The sequence below is a fragment of the Plecotus auritus genome, assembly GCF_963455305.1.
Source record: "Plecotus auritus genome assembly, chromosome: 12".
Classification (NCBI taxonomy): Eukaryota; Metazoa; Chordata; class Mammalia; order Chiroptera; family Vespertilionidae; genus Plecotus; species Plecotus auritus.
The window spans coordinates 2951351-2973432 of NC_137778.1; the positions used below are offsets into that span (position 1 = coordinate 2951351).

Sequence of the window (22082 nt, forward strand, 5' to 3'; positions counted from 1 at the left end):
TCTGAAATGTCAGGCAGCGGCAGTAGGGGTGCCCTTCCTAGGGACACGCGCGACCCGAGTCCTTCGGGGCTGAGCCACGCTCTCCCGCTGCCCAGCTGGGCTCGGTCAGGCCGCAGCTCGGGGCTGGAGTGGAGGGTCAGCAGGCGGCCGCCGGAGTGCCCCTGTGTTGCTTGTGCTTTGCTTTATTCATTCAGCCGCCTTGGCATGGGCAGCGGGTCTTAGGATGAGACCCTGGAACACACTCTAGAACCAGTGGGCGGTGTTGGCGGTCGGAGCCACCTCCTCTGAGAGCATCGTTTTTGAGAAACGCTTCCTACGCAGCGTGGGAACCTGTGCGGACGCCACAGCTGTCCTGCTGGGAACTGCAGCTGGAGGGCCGGACAGTCCCCTGGCCGCTCGGGGGTTCCCGCACGGGAAGCTGCGTACGGAAGGGCTCCAGCCCGTTGCTCAGCACATTTGGACACCAGCACCGGCGGCTCATTCTCTGAACTGCAAAGGCTTCTTTGGGCCCCTAGTTACCGGCTTCTCACAGCTGGATTCTTCTGAACAGAATCCAAATCTAGGTTTCAAATATCTTGAACAGGTGTGCGTGTGCTGCTTTTTTTTCTTAGCTTTTTGATACACAGATCACCTGCCTGCCTTTAGTTGTATGAAACTGAAATTTCCCACACATCTGGACTTCAATGAGGGACAGAACAGCACCCTATTTCTAATCCTCTCCCTGTCTCCTTCCCCCATCCCTGTTCTCTAGACATAGAACCAATTGATGGGGACTATCGAGGCTTCGGTTCTGGAACAGTAGGAAGAAGGGTGTGTTTGGAGTTAGACCTGTGGTTTGAGGTTCAGCTGTGGGACCTTAAGCAAGTCACTGAACTTGATTGACTCTCTCAGTTTGTTTCCTCACCAGAAAAAAAATTGCCTAATAGCATCTTGTTGTGGAATTAAATGAGATCGGGTCTGCCAAGTGCCATACAAATGAAGAAACTGCAAATCACCTTCAGGGATTCTTTCATACGATTATTCTTTTCCTAAAGGTGACCTCACATCGACCTGGTCTTAACTTTGTATTCGGACCGCAGCCCACAGTGCTAGCTGGCTTATCGCCCCTTCCCCCCAACTTCTCCCTTTAGATAGTATGTCAGAGGGGGCGGGGGAAGAATATGTTCTGCATACACCATTGCGCTGCATACAGAGATATGCAGAACAGCTCCGCTCCCACCGGAAGGGCAGGTCACCCGTGAGCTGGGTTATGGATCTGGCTGCTTGGGTTGGAACCCTGGCTCCTCCGCCACTTGCCTTGGGCAAGTCATTTAACCTCTCTCCACCTCAGTCTTCACCATCAGAGGAATGGGTATAATCCTTTCCGTCACAGAAGGTGGTAATAAGTAAACAAGATCATTATAAAACCAGAGGCCCGGTGCACGAAATTCGTGCATGGGGGGGCGTGTGTCCCTCAGCCCAGCCTGCACCCTCTCCAATCTGGGACCCCTCAAAGGATGTCTGACTGTCCGGTAGGATTGGGCATAAACAGGCAGTCGGACATCCCTCTCACAATCCAGGACTGCTGGCTCCCAACTACTCGCCTGCCTACCTTCCTGATTGCCCCTAACCGCTTCTGCCTGCCAGCCTGATCACCCCCTAACCACTCCCCTGCTGGCCTGATTGATGCCTAACTGCTCCTCTGCCAGCCTATTGCCCCTAACTGCCCTCCCCTGCAGGTTTGGTCACCCCTAACTGCCCTCCCCTGCAGGCCTGGTCCCCCCCAACTGCTCTCCCCTGCAGGCCTGGGTCCCCCCACAACTGCCCTTCCCTGCAGGCCTGGTCACTCACAACTTCCCTCCTCTGCCGACCTGGTCGCCCCTAACTGCCCTCCCCTGCAGGCCTGGTCATCCACAACTGCCCTCCCCTGCAGGCTTGATCGCCCCCAACTGCCCTCCCCTGCAGGCTTGATTGCCCCCAACTGCCCTCCCTTGCAGGCCTGGTCCCTCCCAACTGCCCTCCCCTGCTGGCCATCTTGTGGTGGCCATCTTGTGTCCACATGGGAGCAGCCATCTTTGACCACATGGGGCCAGCCATCTTGTGTTGGAGTGATGGTCAATTTGCATATTACTCTTTTATTAGATAGGATGTTGAGCCCAGTTCTTAGCACAAGGAAGAAGCTGCCTGTTCAGTGTGGACTCTTATCATAATAATAATCATTATTTTTCATTGTGGCAAAATATCCTACATAATATGCAAATCGACCGAACAGCGGAATGACCAGTCGGCAGGGGGCAGGGCCGGCAAGCCGGTGGCGCCAGGCCAGCCAAGGCGTGTACCAGCGGGCAGAGGGAGGGAACGGCAATTGGGGTGGGGGGGTACAGTGGTGAACAGCAGCGGCAGGGTGGGGGGTGATCCCCTGATCATCCCGTCTGGTCACCACCTACAGAGGGAGGCCGGGCTGCGGCAAGGTGATGGGGGTGGCGCCGTCCCCTGATCGCCTGCCTGACTGCCTCCCACAGAGGAGTGGTCCTAAGCCGTCAGTAGGACAGCCCCTGAGAACTCCCTGACTGTGAGAGGGCGCAGGCTGGGCTGAGGGACCCTCCCCCAGTGCATGAATTTTCGTGCACTGGGCCTCTAGTACATAAGTTTCCTTCATTCAGTGTACATTTCAGTAGTGTCAGGTGCATTCACATGGTAGAGCAACGGATCCCCCGAACTTGACCACGTGAAACTGAAACTGTACCCATTAAACATCTCTCCCTTACCCCATCCCGGGCCCGGGCACCCTTGGCTTGGCATTTCCCCTCTGTGGCCGTGACTGCTCCAGACAGCTCATGTAAGTGGGACCATCTGGTGTTTGTCTTGTGACTAATTATTTTCAGTCTTGCTTGGCCCACCCTGGAAGTTGCTTGCTCTCTCCTTTTTAGCATCCTGTAAGCTTGTAATTGCCTGCTTAAACCCGAGTCTTAATGAATCATTTCCCTTAAGGGAACAGGACCCTCGAAGCGCCATTTCATCCCTTTGAGGAGGGCACATAGGGAAAGTGAAGAAGGCAAGGGGGGGCAGGGCGGAGCCTGGCGTGCACCCCTACCCCCCATTCTGTGAAAATGCAAACGGGACAGCAGGGGAGAGAAGTGTGTAAGAGTCTGGGTGTCTGTTGTTCTACATTTTTCTGGCCCATTTTAAACAAAGCCTGTAGGTTTGACTTCGTTTGGGATGGCTTCCCCAAAGTTGCTGTGGGTATTGGTGACGTTCGAGTCCCAGTTCACTCGGCTCCATGGGCCGGAGCAGGCCGCCCGGCTTACTGTAAGGGTGAAGGGCCCGAGGCTGAAGGGACTGCAGAGATGGGGTCACAGCCACGGCCTGGGCCCTGCGCTGTGGGTGCTTATTCTGTTGCTATGGTGGTGGGGGTGGGGGGCTGAGCGCTGTCCCCTGGGCGTCCATCAGCCCCTTCATGACCGGGAGCGTCTGGCCCATCAGCACGCCACCCCTGGCTGGGCTTGCTTTCCACTCGGCTGCCCGCTTTGTGTCTACATCAGAGCACCGACCGGGGAGAAAGGACTGGTGGAGACTTGCATTGGCTTTGGGAAAGGCCATGTGGAGGGGAGGCACTGCAACTGGACCCCAGACTTCCTCCCGAAGCCCTGCCTGCAGATGACATGCGCCCCTCACTCCGTGCGCCCCTCACTCTGTGCTCCTCTCCCCTCCAGTCCTCCGTCTGTGCGAAGATCGTGCAGCTGCTGGGGCAGAACGAGGTGGACTACCACCACAGGCAGGTGGTCATCCTGAGCCAGGACAGCTTCTACCGTGTCCTCACCTCCGAGCAGAAGGCCAAGGCCCTGAAGGGCCAGTTCAACTTCGATCACCCGGGTGAGTTGGGCAGTGAAGGGGTGACGCTAGGATGGCGGGAGCCGCCTGACCTCCCTGTTTCCCGCCGGAGACGGAGGCTGCTGGGTGCCTTGCAGGGTTCAGGGGCGCTTCTCAGCCTGCAGTGCGTGGTTCCCTGATTCTGGCAGCATCTGTCCTGAACGAGGGCGATTCTATGTGGGTGAACCAGACCCCGGCGAGACCTGCACACTGTCCTGTGTCCTCGCCTCACTGTCAGCACCCGCACTGCGCGGACACGCCTGGGGGTTAAGCTCCCTGATTCGCAGGAGGAAGATGGGGGGTCCAGGGTGGCCGCCTGAACTACTTTTGCCTGTTTTTTCTGGCCCATTTTAAACAAAGCCTGTAGGTTCGACTTCATTTGGGGTTGGCTTCCCCGAAGTTCAGGTTCGCACACTGCCCCTTCGGCTGGGGGTTCGTGGTTAGGATCGGAGCTGTGGGCAGGATGCCTGCCGCTCCCCGTCCTGGGGGCATTCCTGGCCCCGGGAGCTCTCCGGGCGGACATACCCCCCGGCTGCCAAGCAGTGGGAAAACCCACTTCTCAGAGCTCAGCCTCGTGCTGAGAGCTCACGGGTTTGTAGGGCTGCCCTGTGCCCAGGGACAGGAGAAGTCGCTTAAAGATGAAGGACATTAACCATCTGATCTCCTTCAGATGCCTTTGACAATGAACTCATCTTCAAAACTCTCAAGGAGATCACCGAGGGGAAAACCGTGCAGATTCCCGTGTACGACTTTGTCTCCCATTCCCGGTGAGTGAGCGGCGCCTGGATGTCCTCTGCGCCTGGGGTCCCGGCCCTGTCCTCCCTGCCGTGCCCACGGCCACCTGTCGGGGAGGGCAGTGACAGCAGCCTGCGTGCGCCCTGATGAGCGGGGTCGGGTGTCACTGGCGCTTCTGGGAGCAGCTGGGACACATCCGTTACCGTTACTGAAGGGGATGGTCCCTGAGGAGTCGCTGGAGCTGTCTTCTGCCCCCCCCCCCCTCCCTGGGCCCTCCCTCCTTCCTTCCCAGGCCTGGGGAAGGGGCGGGTTGTTGGAGGAAACTGAGAGCCAGGCCTCTGAAAGCCTCAGGGATGCAGGCCGAGCGCGTTCCTGCAGCCCCCCTGCTCCTGTCCGGCTCCCTTCTCCGTCCACAGCAGGTGTTTCTGCCTGAGGGAAAGCGCAGGTCGGTCAGAGGAGCCCTTTGTCCCGGCTGTCACCGCCTTTGCTGGGTCTCTGCTAAGTCTGAGGGAGGACCCCAGGCTCCCCGCCGAGGCTCTAGCTCTCGTCCCTGGGAGTCCCGCCTCGGGCCCGGCCGCTCAGCCCGCCCGTTCTGTGCGTGCAGGAAAGAGGAGACGGTGACCGTCTACCCCGCGGACGTGGTGCTCTTCGAAGGCATCCTGGCCTTCTACTCCCAGGAGGTGCGCGACCTGTTCCAGATGAAGCTCTTCGTGGACACGGACGCGGACACCCGGCTCTCGCGCAGAGGTGCGTGCGCGGCCTCCGGCCCCAGGGCCCCAGGCGCCTGCTGCCCAAACGTTGGGTGACATCTGAGAAGGGACAAGTCACTGTAGCGAACGGCTTGTGAGCTCACAGAGATGAATGAGGAGGTTTGCATCCCGGTTTCTCTGGAGAAACGTCTGATTGGAAGCTCAGCTCCTTGTGAGGTTCCCATGGCACCTCGGTGGAGATGGAGCTGAGGGTAGGACAGATGGGCGGGACCCTGCCGGGGGCGCCAGGTGCCTTCTCCACAGCCTGCTTCTCTGGCCCCTTGGTTTCCAGAAAGCTCTCTAGGTCCTGTCACAACCAGCGGCTTCAGACAAAGCTGGTCGTCCCCGCTGCGAGCCTTACTGAGTGGCCTGTGGCCTGTGGTCACTGAGCTCTTGTGGTCTGGGAGCTGAGCCCGAAGTCAGCTCTGGGGCGTCGGGCAGAGTGCGCGGGAGGCTGCGTGGAGGAGGGGCTGGGGCTCGGCTGGGTGGGGTGTTGTGGGGGCCACCCACAGAGGCGCACGCACACACCTGAAGACTGCACGGGCTGTTGGAGGGCTGTGTCACTGATCCGGGCGACAGGCGTGCTGTCATCGTCATGGTGGGGGTGGGGCGGGGGGAGCTGGGGAGAGATGAGAGGGCCTGCAGAGGCAGTGCCATGGGGAGCGAGGAGGGAATGCAAGCTGACTCAGGCCTCGTGGAGACAGGAAATGACACGGTCAGCCCCTCGGCACCGAGCAGCCAGTGGCAGTTGGATCTGCTGAGTGCCAGCCCAGAGTCTCTACCTCGGCATCTGGGAAGTGTGCCCGGTTGTGAGACATTTGCAGCTGATTCATTTCTGAGGTCTTACTGTGAGAGCTGCACACGGACCCAGCCGCGTGTGGAGAAGCGAGCCCAGGGTCCTGCCGCCCAAGTGGCAGCGGGATCCACACTGCCGGCTGGGGGTGACTTCCGCTCCGGAGGCTGGGGTGCGTGGGGGAGCAGAGCTCTGATGGGAAAGCAGGGCTCCAGCTGGTTCTGAGATGTTGGTGGATCTCTATGGGTATTCGGGAGACATCTGGGTTTTAGGGTTGAGACTGGCCAGGTAGGAGTCCGTGGCCTTTTGTGACAGCTGCGCCCGAGCCTGACACTTCCTCATGCACCTGCCTCAGGGCCTGGTTTATCCTTAAATCACACCCGGCCGCCTGGGTGGTCTGCCAGGGCCACGTTAGCACGCACATCAGGAAGGCAGCGGGAGGCACGAGGAAGGACAGCCATGTGGACTGACCCGAGTCCTGGTTTCCCCTTTTACTGCAGTTGCTGGGTGACCTCAGGCAAACGGCTTTCACCTCTTCAGACCCCATTTTCCTATCGATCCCCTGATGGTTGGTCCTCCTGGGCTGCTTGTGACATTGGAGGTGATGCAGGTGATGTGAGCGCGGGCATCAATCAGTCAGTGTCGGTGTGTAGACCTGAAACGCGCTTTGCCTGAGGGGGAGACGTCCTCCTGTGGGGACTGGCCTCAGGAGCTGGTGAGATCAGACGATAGTGTGAGCAGGCGGTGGAGTCAAACAGGAAGTCCCTCGCTTGTCCTGGCCGTTCTGTGGAATGGGGGGAAGCGGGGAGGTGGCCCCTGGGGTTTTGAGGCCTTAGTTCTGCAGCCCCACCTTCCCTGTCTCCCCGGGAAGGTGCTGCGTCTCTTGAGGGTCTGCTGTCTCGTGCCGCCCACTGGTGAGTCACTAACATAGTGCACTTGTGGGACTTTCCCGGCGTGCTGTTGCTCAGATCCATTCTCTGTGCACGTGGGACAGAGGGCAGTCTGGCAGGTGCTCTGTGGGGGCAGGGATGCCCGGGAAGGGGCAGTCAGGAGCCGCTGCAAGGCACGGGACATTCCTGCAGACTGAGTGAGCTCCGTGGCTTATCTGTCTGTGTGTCACTCCTCGAGTGGGCGGGGCGCCTGTTCTGCGTCATGCAGTCCCGGAGAGACATCTTCCGAGGGCGCCTCCTTCCCCCGGACCTCTGGTCACTCCCCCAACGCCACCGGGAAGAGCCCACGTGGGGCTCTGGGGCAGCACTGAAGGTGAAGTGACTCAGCCACCGAGGAATTGTATTTATCACGGGTCCACTGAGTGGCATCCGGCTTTGGCTGAGCAGAAGGGGCACGGTGGCTTTGGAAGGGCCGAGGTGGGCGCCGTGGCGGGAATGTGGGTGGACGTGCGCTGTCCTGCCCTGACCCACCCCCGCCTGGCCTGGCCTGGCACAGTTGTGCGGGTCACAACTTTGAGTCCTTGAGTTTCCACTTTGCACCAAGAGCTTGTCCGGACTCAGCCCTCGACTTTTTGTGTCCTATCAGCGAGGAGCAGGGGGGGCCCATCCCGTCCGAGGAGACTGTGCCCTGGAGGCACCGGGAGAGGAGGCGAGGCGGCGGGCCTTTAGATGTTCAGTGGTCCCAGCGTCCAGGGTAGAAACCACAGAGGTCTTCCTTTTCTCGTGTGTGTGTGTGTGTGTGTGTGTGTGTGTGTGTGTGTGTGTGTCTGTGTGTGTGTGTTGTGTGATGTATGTGTGCATATATGTGCTGTGTGTGTCCTGCTGTCCCTTCCCACACTGCACCCGCCCCACCTCCCAGCTGCTGTGCAGGCTCCGGTTCTCGGATACCGCTCCCCTCGGTTCACGGTGCCCGCTCGGTCCTGAAGCTCCCTCAGGCTCTGCACCCATGCTGCGTGTTTCTCCGTGACAGCCGTGAGGAAGGGCCTGTCACCGTCGTTCAGGGAAGGGAGCGGACTCAGGCGGGGAACAGCTGAGAGCAGAGGCCGCCTCGGTGGGGGCCAGCGACTTCTGGGCTCGGGAGCAGGTGCAGGTGGCCACCTGCTTTCCCTGCCTGTTCCCCCCTCCAGCGGGTGACAGGAGGGGCTGTCAGGTATGCAGGTACAGGGCTGCAGGCCTGGGCTGAGGATGTGAGCGTGTGTGCGTGTGCGTGTGCGTGCGTGCATGTGCATACGGGCAGGTCGAGGACGGACTCCTGTCCAGGAACGCCGTCAGCTGTGTGAAACTGCCTCGGGCTCTTGCAAGGCTGTGAGTAATGCTGCCCGTGGCCTTGGCTTTGTCCCAGCTCCGATAGCCTTAGGCTCTGGCTTCCTCTTTGGCAGGGGTCCTCAAACTTTTTAAACAGGGGGCCAGTTCACTGTCCCTCAGACCGTTGGAGGGCCGGACTATAGTTTAAAAAAAAACTATGAACAAATTCCTATGCGCACTGCGGGCCCGGGACGAGTCGGCTGCTAAGCAGGACAGGCAGCGGCACCCGGCGGGCCGGATAAATGTCCTCAGCGGGCCACATGTGGCCCGTGGGCCGTAGTTTGAGGATGCCTGCTCTTTGGTGTGGCCTTTATCTGGGGACGTCTGGAGGATTGGGGGCCACGCTGCTGTGTGTCTTGGCCGAGTCCCCACCTGCAGAACCTGTCGGAATGCCCCAGGGACAGCTTCTCTGGTCTGGGAGGACAGTCAGGTCGTCAGGCAAGTCTGGCCGGTTAGGGAGGACTGGTTAGGGAGGACTGGTTAGGGAGGACTGGTTAGGGAGGACTGGTTAGGGAGGACTGGTTAGGGAGGACTGGTTAGGAAGGTTAGGGGCCAACCCACCGCTTATTCCCTGGGCTTACCTCGGAGGAGCTGGAGGAAGTCGGGGCGCAGCAGTGGTACCTGCTCTGGACTGTGGTCCTGGACACTGGCCCCTGCCAGCCTGGGTCACAGCCATGACCCCCCCCCCCCCCCCCGCTTCCCTGCCCCTCCCGATCATGCGTGTCCATGTGCATAGGTGAGTGCAAACAGGATTGTTCAGATGTGACTGTCCAGAAATCGCTCACAAGCATTCCCTGTGTTCGTTTACAGTGGCTTCATCCTACACCCGAGCCTGTGCCTGAGAGCTGGTTGGGGGTGGATGGGCGCCCCGTGATTGGGGGTGGATGGGCGCCCCGTGATTGGGGGTGGATGTGATGCCATTTTGGGGTCGGGGGAAGGTTTCACAGCTCGTGCACCAAGGTTCAAAGTGACATCTGTAGGCAGAGGCTGGTTTTTTTTGTTTTGTTTGTTTTTAAATTTTTTCAGTTGATTTTAGAGCGAGAGAGAAACATCCACGTGAGAGAGAAACAGCGATCAGTTGCCTCCCGAATGTGCCCTGATCGGAAATCAGCCCTGTGACCCTTCGTGCACGGGAAGACGCCCCAACCAACCGAGCCACGCGGCCGGGGCGGGGTGGGGGGTGGGGGGCTGTTTTGACGGACAGACTCTCCTCTCAGCTCACTGCTGAGTTTGGGAAACAGGCTTGGGGTGGCTCGTGCTCTGTGGCAGAGCCATGGCTCAGTCCCTTAGTCAGGCAGACCCTCTCCATTTTGGACAAAAGCGTCCGTTAAAAGGTGTTTGGATGTCCCTATATCACCCTGCCCAGGAGGAAGTAGGACAAGGTGAGTTTGGATCAGTCTGGGCTGCTTCCCAGGGTTAACCCATTGTTCCCTGCACCGTGGTTTCCTCATTTCTCACTAAGTTGTTGTCTGTGTGCAAACCTCTGTGCATGACTGAGTGGGAAAGGCCGACCCAGAGGGTCCTGCCTGCTCCCCTCGGCGGGGCCTGGATGTGAGAGGGGCTGTGAGCCTGGCGAGACCAGGTGGGCATATCAGCAGAGGGTCGCTGACGGCACACAGGTGCAGGGGACAGGAGGCAGGTGGGCAGTGTGCCCTCCGCCAGGAAGCCCACCACCTTGTGGGCCAGGGTACCGCCTCTTGTGAGCTCCAGGACGGCCCTGCTCTTTGGCTGTTCACACTGCTGTTCATTAGGTCAAACGCTGCTGGAACCAGAAGCCGTGCAGCTGTGGCGCAGAGCCTCGAGCCGCCGCCAAGGTTGACTGCAGCAGGCGTAGACACGGGACTCATGTTCCCGAAGCTGCTGCTCGTGCTCTTGGTCACGGCTCAGGTCCCAGCATGTGGCCCATCCAGAGGCCTGGAGACGGGGTCGGCTCTGGCGCCATTTCCCACTCCCGCTCTTCCTTCTCTTACAGTGCTGAGAGACATCAGCGAGAGGGGGAGGGACCTGGAACAGATCTTGTCCCAGTACATCACCTTCGTCAAGCCCGCCTTCGAGGAGTTCTGCTTGCCGGTGAGTTGTGTTCCGGTTTGTTTTGTTGAATCTGGGCTGTAAGGTGTAATCAGACACGGGGTGTGGGCTGAGGCAGCGCCCGGCTCGCAGCTCACTCTGAGCATCACCCTCTGCGGAGACCCCGGGAAGGGCGGCCTCTGGTGCTTTGCAGCCCCGAACCCAGTCCTCCAGTCTGTCTCATCTCTCATCGTCGGGGCCTTAGGATCGTGCTGCTCAGTCCCCGGAAGGTCTGCATCCCATGGCCAGGCTCCTGGTGTGAGTGCTTCCTTGAAGGCACGTCACAGCTCTGGGCAGCCTTGGCCTCGGCTGTGGGCACCTGGGAAAGGTCCCTGGTGGGTGGAGTGTGTGCAGGGCGGGCGGGGCGACGGATGCCACTGCAGGGTCTCTGACCCTCCTCCGTCACTGCAGCCCAGCCCCGTCGGGAAGGGATCCGTGCTGGGGGGCGACCTCCTCCGTCACTGCAGCCCAGCCCCATCGGGAAGGGATCCGTGCTGGGGGGCGTCCCCGCCCTGGCACAGCCCTGGCAGCCTGGCAGTGAGGAGGCTTTCTGAGCAGGAAGGTCAGGGCAAGGGGCGTCCTCGGCTTCTTGGGGAGACTGTGAGTGCCACCAGGGACCGGGTGCCCTGCGTGAGGAAGGGGACTCCGCGTGTCTCCTCCAGGCTGACCAAGCCTTGGTCTAGCTCCCCAAGGGTTTATGATTCAGCTCTGAGGAGGGAGAGAGTGGGGCTCGGCCTGGTCTGGGTGGTACCCGTGGGGGCTGGGGGCTGGGAGGGCTGAGAACAGGTACAGAGTGAGGACCAGGTTCTTGCTCCCTTCCTGGAGAGACAAGCTTCCCAGCTGCCTTTGTTCCTCCCAGTCTGTTAGGAGCAGGTCTTGCGTCAGACGGACTTGACTTTGTTTCCGATCAGGGTTAGGCAGGCTCTGAGTCAGCAGGCGTAACCTTGAGGATTGGGTTTCAGGGTTAGGTTTCTGGGAAGAGGGCCGAGCGGCCGTGAAATTCTATCCGTCCGTCCATCCCTCTGTCTCAGACTTCTGCTCTTGTTCATGTAATCAGAGAGCAAACTAAATTTACTCTTGGACATGAATTAGAGTTAACTGCCATTTTCTGCTGACTGACTTAGTCGTGAGCTCAGAATTCGGCACAAACATTTTCGGGTTATTGCTGCTGGTTCCCACGGTCCAGCCACTGGGTGCCCAGGGCGATCGGGTCGCTCCCGGGTGAGCCCGGAGCTCGGACCCAATTGTCTGCCCGGGTCAGGCCAGGTTGTATTTTCACCGTTCCAGTCTAGAGATGCTCATGTTTATGTGGTCTCACCCTAAACCTTGGTTATACACCCAGGCACAGTTCTTTGGAAAATGGGCCACAAAATCTCAGTAAGTTAAATAAAAAAAGGATTTTGTGCTAATTGTACCCTTTTAACAAAAAGTGTAGCCCAGCCAGCGTGGCTCAGGGGTTGAGTGTTGACCTATGAACCAGGAGGTCACGGTTTGATTCCCGGTTGGGGCACATGCCCAGGTTGTGGGCTCCATCCCCAGTGTGGGGCATGTAGGAGGCAGCCGATCAATGACTCATTATTAATGTTTTTGACTCTCCCTTCCTCTCTGAGATCAATAAAAACATGTTTTTAAAGTAAGTGCAGTGACAGGGCCCGTGACCTGTATCCAGAGGCCTTTTCTGGGTTCACCTTGCGCTGCTGGGCTGCGAAGTTCCAGGTGGACTGCTCCCCTGAAGTTGGGGTGTCACTGATTCACACTTTCCTTGGGGCTGAAGAAGCAATTACAGATTTGGTTTCAAAGACCACGTTCTCCCTGCAGGTTGTAAACTGAAACTACAGGGGACGTTCAAATGTGAATTCGAGGAAAAGCTGATTGATTTGGATTGATTAATAGGTTGATTTTAGAGAGAGAGGAAGGGGGGGTGTGATGGAATGATTTGTTGCTCCATTTATGTATGCATTCAGGTTGATTCTTGTATGTGCCCTGACCAGAGATTGAATACGCAAGCAACTGAGCTACCCGGCCGGGCTGATTCATTATAATTTAGTTAAAGCGGGTGAAAACATTATGTCCGAGGCCTGACACCACTGCCCTGTGGATTAGGTGGAGAGAAGGCCGCCCCGTCCCCACGTTCCCCCCGGGCGGCTTGGGCCGGTTTCTCTCTGAACCCCGCTTAGTAGGTTGTAAATATCTTCTTCCGCAGACAAAGAAATACGCGGACGTGATCATTCCCAGAGGTGTAGACAATCTAGGTGAGTCCTTGTGGGGTGTCGTGCTTTGGGGCAGGGCGTGGTGACCAAACAAGGCCCTGCAGGGTGGCGGACCCCGGAAGGAATGCCCACCTGCCCGGCGGCTGTGGGCACCGGCCCTGTGTGACGCATGTGTGAATGTGGGCACACACGTGGACTGTTATTCCCTGGCCGAAATCAGAGGCGTGGAGAAACCCTGTCTTCTCCTGCTCTTATAATTTATTTCAGATTTTCTCCCTTTAAAACATTTAATTCTTTTGCTGAGACTTTCGCTGTCTACCTCCTGTCGTCCTCAGCCTGTCTTTTTCACGACAGTGACGGTTGTAAATGGCCCGCCACCTGGGTTTGTCTGGGTCCCCAGGGCGCGGCTGAGTTGGCACGACCGGGACAGTGCCCGGAAGACGTGTTCTTTGCGTGTCACCCCAGAAAGCACTTGATGCTTCTGTTTTTGAAGTTAATCATTTGCATAATTTGTTCCTAATGGTAAGAAAAGAGAGTCCTGTGTTGGATCATCTTTGGAGGAGAGGGCCTTCCGTGGGTCCCTGGGTTTGGGACGGGGCGGTGGGAGGTTTCCCAGGACGGGTCACAGGCAGGTGGTGCCATGGAGAAGGCCAGGCCTCGCACCTGCAGACAGGGTTGGGCTGATGGCTCTCCTGCCGCCGTGACTGAGCATCCCAGAAGAAGCCCGTTTATTCAGGGCTTCCTGTGTCCCGGGCACGGCCCTTCTTCCTGTGGGAACCCTCCAGGGGGTCACATCAGCCCGGCCTGGGGCTGGGGGAGGCTGTTCCCTCCACCCTGGGTGCATCTCTAACAGCTGCCCGTCTCCGCCCCCCAGTGGCCATCAACCTCATCGTGCAGCACATCCAGGACATTCTCAACGGAGGGCTGTCCAAGCGGCAGACCAACGGCTATCTCAACGGCTACATGCCCGCACGCAAGAGGCAGGCCTCCGAGTCCAGCAGCCGGCCGCACTGACCCGCGCCCCGGACCCTGCCCCGCTCCCGGACAGACGGCGGCAGGGGCGTGGCCGTCTGCACATACGGTTTCCTATGACTCTGCTTATTTAAGAAACAACACGGAAAAGAAATGCCTTTGATCTTGAAATGGAACTTGACCCTGAGCTTACACGACGAACTGTGCCAACTACCACTGGTGATGCCTAATCATGCCAACCTGTACCAGTTACAAATACACACACGTATATAAAAGGATCTATTTTTGTGTAAATGTACAAAATACTGTAAAGCTGTTTGCTGCTAAGTATCTTGCAGGAGGGCCCGCATAGATGTGTGGGGACTGGAGCTGGAGCTTCCCCGAGGCCACGTGGCCCCGGCGTCCAGGCGGGCGGCTGGCACCTGTGAGGTGGGAGCATGGGGGGCTCGTGGCCCACACTGAGCGCCTGCCGAATGCACTGCTTGGAGCTGCAGCTTACTGACATGTCGATAAGAGACTATTTTTTTCTTTTGAGTTGAAATTAGGGCAAGACCTCACCTGAAAAAGCAAACTCAGGGAAGGGGCCCTTTGGAGAGCGTGTCTTCTGCGTCGTCCCAACGGCCCACCCTACGCCCACCCCTGGCTGCTCGGGTGGCGGCGTGACGACTCCCTCACTCCCCCGTGACTCGGTCTCCAAAGCCAGAGCTGCCTGTCCCTCGTCCCTGGCAGGGATCTGACTCCCAGGGAGTCACGGACCAGACTCCCCAGGCTTTTCCCAGGGGCGCACAGCGGTCCCTTGCAGTCGGGGTGCTGAAGAGACTTCTGCTGGCAGAAGGCCAGCTGGCAGGGTGGCAACAGAGCTCTGCCCGCGCAGGGCACAGTAGCTTTGTCCCGGAGATGCGGGGGTTTGCAGGGAGATGGGGTGGCACGCACCTTAAGCAGCGTCATTGCTGGCGGCATCACAGATGGGCTGCCTTTTGGGTGTGGCAGCGCTGGGCGTGGAGGGGAGACGGGAAATGGTGTTTAGGTCCTAAGCTGGAGTCGTGGGATGAAAGGCTTGGGGTGGAGAATTCCATCTTCCCCGGGGGCTTCCTCTTGGCGAAAATGAGTAGCTTTGGAAGAAGCAGATTCTTGGAGTCTGGCTGGAGGGGGTGCAAGAAGTGGGGGGGGGAACAAGTTGAGGTCTGATTAGAGCCCGCGCCCCAGCCTGTAACTGCCCGAGAGTCAGAGCCTCCCTTTCTCAGTCGCCACACCCTCAGCTTGCCCTCCACAGTGGCTGCCCTCCCCTTCCCTTCCCGAGGCTGCCGAAGCCCATCGGAGCCATTCAGGTTCATCTGCCATGTGCCCCTCGAGCACCATTCATGTTGACCCCCTTTTCTGGACTCGATTTGACTCTAACTGTTTTGCTGTTTCAAACCTAATCCCCAACAGAGCTTTGCCGCCCCTGAGACAGTGGGGAGACGTGTCACAGGCCCGGAGGGTGCTCCTGACTCCGCAGCCGCCTGGTGGGGCACGGGCTCCGAGGGCTCCAGGCGGAGGTGCTGGGTTGTTTCAGAATCAGTGTTCATTACCTTGCCCACCCTGCCTTGCACAGCTCTGAGGTGAAGGGTGGAGGGCAGGCCTGGGTTAGGGTCCTCCTGCCGCGAGGGCCGGTGTGCTTCGGGAGGCCCGCCCCTGTGCCGGAGCCGTGGCCTGTCTGTCAGCGGGTAGCACCCTCACCTTTACTTGAAGCTCCCAGGTGCCAAACCATTTAGTGCCTTGGCTGTGGGTCCCCCTGCCTCGGAAGGTGGGCTTTCTCATCTCAGCCTTGACTACGTAGCCGCCTCCTCGTCCACCCGTGGTGTGGGGGCTAAGCCGCTGTGGCCGAGCGGCCCGGTCCAGGCTGGGAAGCGGCGCCAAGGCTGCCCTGCCTCCTGGGAAAACCATCTCCAGTTCTCAGTGGCTCCGCGGGGGGCGCTGGGCCACACTCGCTGGCGGTGCCGAGGATGGCCTGGTTCTGGGAACCCTGTGCCCTGGGCCAGGAGAGGGGAAGCCCTGCCCGGCCCAGCATTTAGCCAGCTGAGGCTGAACTTGAGCTTCTGTAGGACAAATCCTGGACTGGCATTCGAGAGCCGCGGGGTCTCTGATCGCCCTGGAGAGTCATTAGGCCACGACCACGTCATCTGTGTCTGCCCTCTGGGGCTGGCAGCCGCGAGCAGTGGGTGATGCTGGTCATGCCCACAGGAGTCTTGGCTTCAGAGCCCCACGGTGCTCGCTTCTCCCTCTGCACGTCCTCCCACGCGTTGTCCGCAGACCAGGGAGCGGGAAACAGGCATGAAGCCTCGGCCGCCCGTGGGCAGCCCGACCAGTGGGAGCAGAGATGGGGGAGGTGTGAGGAAGCGCAGGTGCTGACCACGGTGTCCTGCTGGGAGTGGGTAGCGTGGCCCTGGGAGACCACAGGAGCTCAGGGAGGCCGAGGGCGGGGACGGAGGGTCTCCAGCGCCCCCTTTAGGACAGCGTCCCTGCAGTGCCCCTCGGCTCCGCTCCACTCCTGGCTGCCTGGCCACTGGCTTCCTGTCTCCTGGGCTCAACTGGATCCTTGTCTGGGTGCCAGTGGGTCAGCAGTCTTAGGCCACTGGGTCAGGCTGCAGGCAGGTGGGGAGAGGGAAGGGCTGGAGCCCAGCTGGTTGAGGGTCACCTGAGTGCTGGGTGCAGAGCCCCACGGTGCTTGCTTCTCCCTCTGCACATCCTCCCATGCATTGTCCGCAGACCAGGGAGCGGGAGCAGAGATGGGGCATCGTGAGTTACTGACAGGTGGCTTGTGTGGTGTCACAGGTGGTGAAGGGGGGGCAGGCTCTGCCTTCACCCCGTTCTCAGGGTGGAGTGGGACAAGGGAGGGCGTTGCTGGGCTGAGTGGAGCTCAGAGCCCCTTTGATCTCTCGGCCCTGCCTCCCTCGCAGGTGGCAGGTGGCAGCTGTGGCGGAGCCCCGTGGTAGGGACCTGGGCCTTTTTCTTTGAGACGCCTGCTCTCCCCTCTGCCTGCTAACCTGGTCTCGATTGTTCGCAGTTACAGGATTGGCCACATGCTCTGTACTTTGCTGTAAATAAAGACTGAACAGAAAACCACCTGTGCCTTCCTGTGGTGCTTGGGAGGTGGGGCGATGGGAGAGTGAGGGGCCACGGGAGGTGGGGGCCATGGGAGGGTCAGGGGGGCATGGGAGGCGGAGGCAGTGGGAGGGCAGCGCCGAGCCTTTGCGGGGCAGACACGGCCACGCACGCTGTGGCTCAGCCTCGCAGCCCGGTGATTTGCGGCATGTGGGCATTTCTCCTTTGCCCCTGAAAGCGGCTGCGGTTTCTGGAGGCTTCTGTTCCCTGGGCCTCTGGCTCAGCTCCCACCACCAAAACCCAAACACAGCCCACAGCCTTCCAAGTTGGACTTCCATCCCCTGTATCAGTGGGACCATCCCCCGGTGGGTGCCACGTGTGACCATCCTGAAGGAGCATGTCTGTGACCGGGCTCCGAGGCCAGGCCATGAAGGCGGCCACAAAAGACCTCAATCACTCACCACCCAGGTTTTTAAAATAACGGGCTTTTGTGCTCTGAGTAGCAGCCTGGCCCCCACAACCTCCCTGCTGCTCTCAGCTCCCCATTCACCCCCGCAGCCCTGCCCCCAGGCACAAGTGACCCTCAATGTGCAGCGTCTGCTCCTGACAGCCACCTGTTCCCTGACTGCGAACCCACAAGGACCCGGCAGAGCCAAAGGAGCTCTCCTTGGAGAGGCACACCCTTGGGGCTGCTGCGGAGTCAGAGCTGGCAGCAGCCTGACAGGGCATCATGAGTTACTGACAGGTGGCTTGCGTGGTGTCACAGGTGGTGGTTGTGTGGCTGGTTTAACTGATCCTGGCTCCTCTATTCATTGTTCTGATCTCTGCCCTGGACCATCCCTGTCCTGGACCACCTCTGTCCTGGACCACCTCTGCCCTGGACCACCTCTGCCCTGAACCATCCCTGTCCTGGACTACCTCTGCCCTGGACCACCTCTGCCCTGAACCATCCCTGTCCTGGACCACCTCTGCCCTGGACCACCTCTGCCCTGGACCACCTCTGCCCTGGACCACCTCTGTCCTAGACCTCCTCTGCCCTGGACCATCCCTGTCCTGGACTACCTCTGCCCTGGACCACCTCTGCCCTGGACCATCCTTGTCCTGGACCACCTCTGTCCTAGACCACCTCTGCCCTGGACCATCCCTGTCCTGGACCACCTCTGTCCTGGACCACCTCTGCCCTGAACCATCCCTGTCCTGGACCACCTCTGTCCTGGACCACCTCTGCCCTGGACCACTTCTGCTCTGGATTACCTCTGCCCTGGACCACCTCTGCCCTAGACCACCCCTGTCCTGGATCACCTCTGCCCTGGACCACCTCTGCCCTAGACCACCCCTGTCCTGGATCACCTCTGCCCTGGACCACTTCTGCTCTGGATCACCTCTGCTCTGGATCACCTCTGCTCTGGACCACCTCTGCCCTAGACCACCTCTGCCCTGGACCACCTGTGCTCTGGACCACCTCTGCCCTAGACCACCACTGCCCTGGACCACCTCTGCCCTGTATCACCTCTGCCCTGGACCACCTCTGCCCGGGACCACCTCTGTCCTAGACCACCTCTGCCCTGGACCACCTCTGCCCTGGACTATCCCTGTCCTGGACCATCCCTGTCCTGGACCACCTCTGCCCTGGACCACCTCTGCCCTGGACAACCTCTGCCCTGGACCACCTCTGCCCTGGACCACCTCTGTCCTGGACCACCTCCAGTTGGAGGCTTTGCTTGGGACTCAGTTCATTGCTCAGAAGTCAGTTCTGCTCCTTTGTATTGGGGGACAAAGTGCAGGCCAGTGAGGCCCTTGGGCAAATTTGTTGCTCTTCCCACCCTGTCAGCACAGCCTCTGAGCCAGCCTTCTGTGCCAAGGCTCTGTAGTCAGGAGACAGAGCCTGAGATGTGGGAAAGTCCGCGTGAGAGGATGGGGCCAGGGAGATGGGTTTCTGTCATCTGGTGCTGAGGAGCATTCAATTTCCATTTAAAGCAGTTTGATCATTTTCTAAAACCCACAAAGACGTTAACCCACCTGCTGGGTACTGGAAATATCGGGGGAGCACTTGGTAAAGTATATGACTGTCTAACCCAGGGGTGGGCAAACTTTTTGACTCGAGGGCCACAATTGGTTCTTAAACTGGACCGGGGGGCCGGAACAAAAGCATGGATGGAGTGTTTGTGTGAACTAATATAAATTCAAAGTAAAGGAGCAGAGGGGAGAGCAAGAGAACCGGATAGAACAGCTGGATCCGGCCCGCGGGCCGTAGTTTGCCCAAGGCTGGTCTAACCTCTATGTACATCTGAAACTAATCCAAAATAATACTGGATGTAAACTGTAATTGAAAAAATATTAATTAAAAAATTAGAAATTAAGCCCTTGCCAGTTTTTGATTCCCGGTCAAGGGCATGTACCTGGGTTACAGGTTCAATCCCTGGGCCTGGTTGGGGCTCATGGGGAAGCACCCAATTGCTGTGTCTCTCAAATCAATGTCTCTCTCTTCCCCTTCCTCCCTTTCTTCCACTCTAAAAAATTCAATGGAGAAAAAAATATCCTTGGGTGAGGATTAAAATAAGTAAGTAAAGTAAAGATAATTAAAAACACCTGCTAAACCTTGGGCTATGCGTGTGCGTGTGTGTGTGCGTGTGTGTGTGTGTGTGTGTGTGTGTGTGTGTGTGTGTTGTGAAGAAGCTGTGAACTAAAATAACATCAAGTAGCCAAGGGCATCAATTTGGTAAGACTAAACCCAGGCACGTATTCTCCATTAAGTGAATGGAGGTGAGAACATGCAGTCGTGCCTGACACGCATGCATCCCCCTTTCACACTAGGACTTGGTTGGACCAGATCAGTGGTCCTACGTTCAGGGCCAGGATGAAGGTGGCTGGGGTCTGGGCAGTGCGTGCTACGTGCCGACTGTCCTGGGCCAGGGAAAGCCAGCTCAGCCTCGCCTCGAAAGCTCACAGTGGGATGTTATGCTGAAAAGCCTGGGACTCTCTTGCGAGGCAATTTGCTCAGATATTTCAAGATTCCTCTTCTCAGTTTCTGAAATTTCCAGCGTTCTCTGCAGTGTTCACGTCGGACTTTTCCAGCCACCAGTAAACTTTCACGTTGCCTCATCTGATCCTTAAACCCATCCTGCGAAGTATGCCAGGAATGCAGTCACTCAAGCTGTAAGGGGGAGGGAATGGATTTAGCCCCAAACTGCAGGAGGTGGGCTGGGGCTGAGGTTGTGGTGTGTGTCTGCCCCCTAGTGGTGGGTTTGGGTCTCAGCAGGAGGGTTGGGGGCGGGGGGCGGGGCTGATGGCATTCATTTGGCGACCAGGGTTCCTAGGAGAGCTGTCCTTGGAAGTCTAAATACGATGTGATCTCCTTTTTGCTTTGCTTTTTTTTTTTTCCTGGAAAATCTCTATTAAAGCCTTCACTCAGGCCCATAGGAGCTGACCCCCATCTATAGCAGTGGCCCCCCAAGCTGGCCAGCCAGGTCACTGGGGCTTGTGGACGATCACCGGGACCTGGTCCTGAAAATTCTGAGTCCGTAGGTCTAGGGAGAGAATCTGTCACAGCGAACGGTGCAGGTGACTGACGCACAGGCAGAGCCTGGGGTTTTCCATTCAGACCCGAGGTGGCCACTGGGCTGGGAGCAGCTTCTCCCGGAAATGCTGTGCGGACTGTCTCAGGCTCTTCCCGGCCTAAGCTTTCTTCCTATGCAGTTCATACTTTTTGATGCTGTTACCTGAAGATATTTTTTCCATTGATTTTTAAAGAGAGTAGAGGGCGGGAGAGAGGGAGAGAGGGGCGGGGGTGGGGGGAGAAAAACATTGATCTGAGAGAGACACATTGATCTGTTGCTTCCTGCACTTGCCCAGTCCGGGTCGGGGCCGGAATCAAAACCACAGCCCTTGATTGGGGAATTGAACCCCAGACCCTCCATGCGTGGGCCCAAACTAAATTTATTATTGGACATAAATTAGAGTTCACTGCCCATTTTCTGCCATTTAACTTAGTTGTGAGCTCAGAATTCTGCACAAACCTCCCATGTTTACGCCAACGTTTTCGAGATTTCTGTTTACTTTTATCATCTCTACAGTTTGGAAATGACACATTATGTTTCTCTGTAGTGATTATCTTTTCAAGTTAATGTGCACGCTTGACAAAAATCTCTCATCTCCTCCCAAGCAAGATAAGAGCTTTAGAAAGCTTTAACATGCCACGCTGTCTACCTTACCTGTTAGAGTTGCTACGTATTTTACTAGTAGTTCCACCTAGCTTTTATGGTTTGTAAGCTAATTATAACTATTGTTTAAAAAATAATCATTTATGCTGTGTTTGTATAGCTTCATCTAGACTTTTACTGGTGCCTTTGTTCACTATTTCACTTCCTTCTGGATTCAGTTCTCTTCCTCACAAGCACCCTTTACTGATTCTTTCACAGAGGGGTTAGTGGTGCGGTCTTTGTTGAAAATGTCTTTATTTCACCTTCCCTTTTGAATGATAATTTAGCTGTGTGTTCTTTCAACGTTTTGAGGGTTTTTTTCCTGCTTTCTCCTATCTTTTTTTTTTTTTTTTTTAAATAAAGACTCCTCTTTGTCTTTGATGTTCTGCAGTTTGCCATGAAGTGTTGAAACATGGATTTATTTGTAATTATCCACAGGTGCTTCCCAGCTGGTGAGGTCTGTGTGTTTCATTTGTTCTAGAAAATTCACAGCTATTCTCCGTTCTGATGTTGCCTCCTGACCCTTACCTCCGTTCTCTCCCTCTCGATCTGTAGGTACGTCTACGTATAACCCTTTCTTCTCTCCTCCAAGTCTCTTCCTCTCACTTGCTTTTTCATCTTTTTAACTTCTCAAGGTGACATGTTTGCAAAGTTTCACTTATTGTCTCTTCTGCTGCCCAAAATGTACTCATCAAGTGTTTAATTTCATTGACCATATTTATAGTTTTAAAAAAAAAACACTATTATTAAAAAATATATTTGTTTATTGATTTCAGAGAGGAAGGGAGAGGGAGAGAGATAGAAACATCAATGATAAGAGAGAATCATGGATTGGCTGCCTCCTGCACGCCCCCCACTGGGGATCGAACCTGCAACCCAGGCATGTGCCCTTGGCCAGAATCAAACCCAGAACTCTTCAGTCCGCAGGCCAACGCTCTATCCACTGAGCCAAACCGGCCAGGGCAAAACCCCCACTATTTGATCATATTACAAAACATGTTGATTTCTTATCTCTAAGTTTTATTTCCTCTTCTTGGCTCCTGTAAAATTTCTTTTTCTATATGCTCAACTATGCATTAAACGGAACTTTTTTGCGTATTTTATCTAGAATTTTTAAGTACTTTGTAGCAACAGGCTTCCTGGTTATCTGAGACATGATAGTGGGGAAA

At 57.3% G+C, this 22082-nt stretch overlaps 1 protein-coding gene across 2 annotated transcripts in view; it reads left to right on the top strand.

Annotated features, from left to right (window-relative positions):
* UCK2 (uridine-cytidine kinase 2) overlaps positions 1-16735 on the top strand; it is a 74427-nt gene extending 57692 nt beyond the window's left edge. For both annotated transcript variants that reach the window (XM_080648842.1, XM_080648841.1), the window contains exons 2-7: positions 3693-3852; positions 4520-4616; positions 5189-5331; positions 10354-10451; positions 12652-12700; positions 13533-16735. In XM_080648842.1, coding sequence (XP_080504968.1) covers positions 5283-5331; positions 10354-10451; positions 12652-12700; positions 13533-13672 — 336 coding nt within the window. In that variant the 5' untranslated portion in view covers positions 3693-3852; positions 4520-4616; positions 5189-5282 and the 3' untranslated portion in view covers positions 13673-16735. The remainder of the gene's footprint in view (positions 1-3692; positions 3853-4519; positions 4617-5188; positions 5332-10353; positions 10452-12651; positions 12701-13532) is intronic.
* Positions 16736-22082: the final 5347 nt, after the last annotated feature.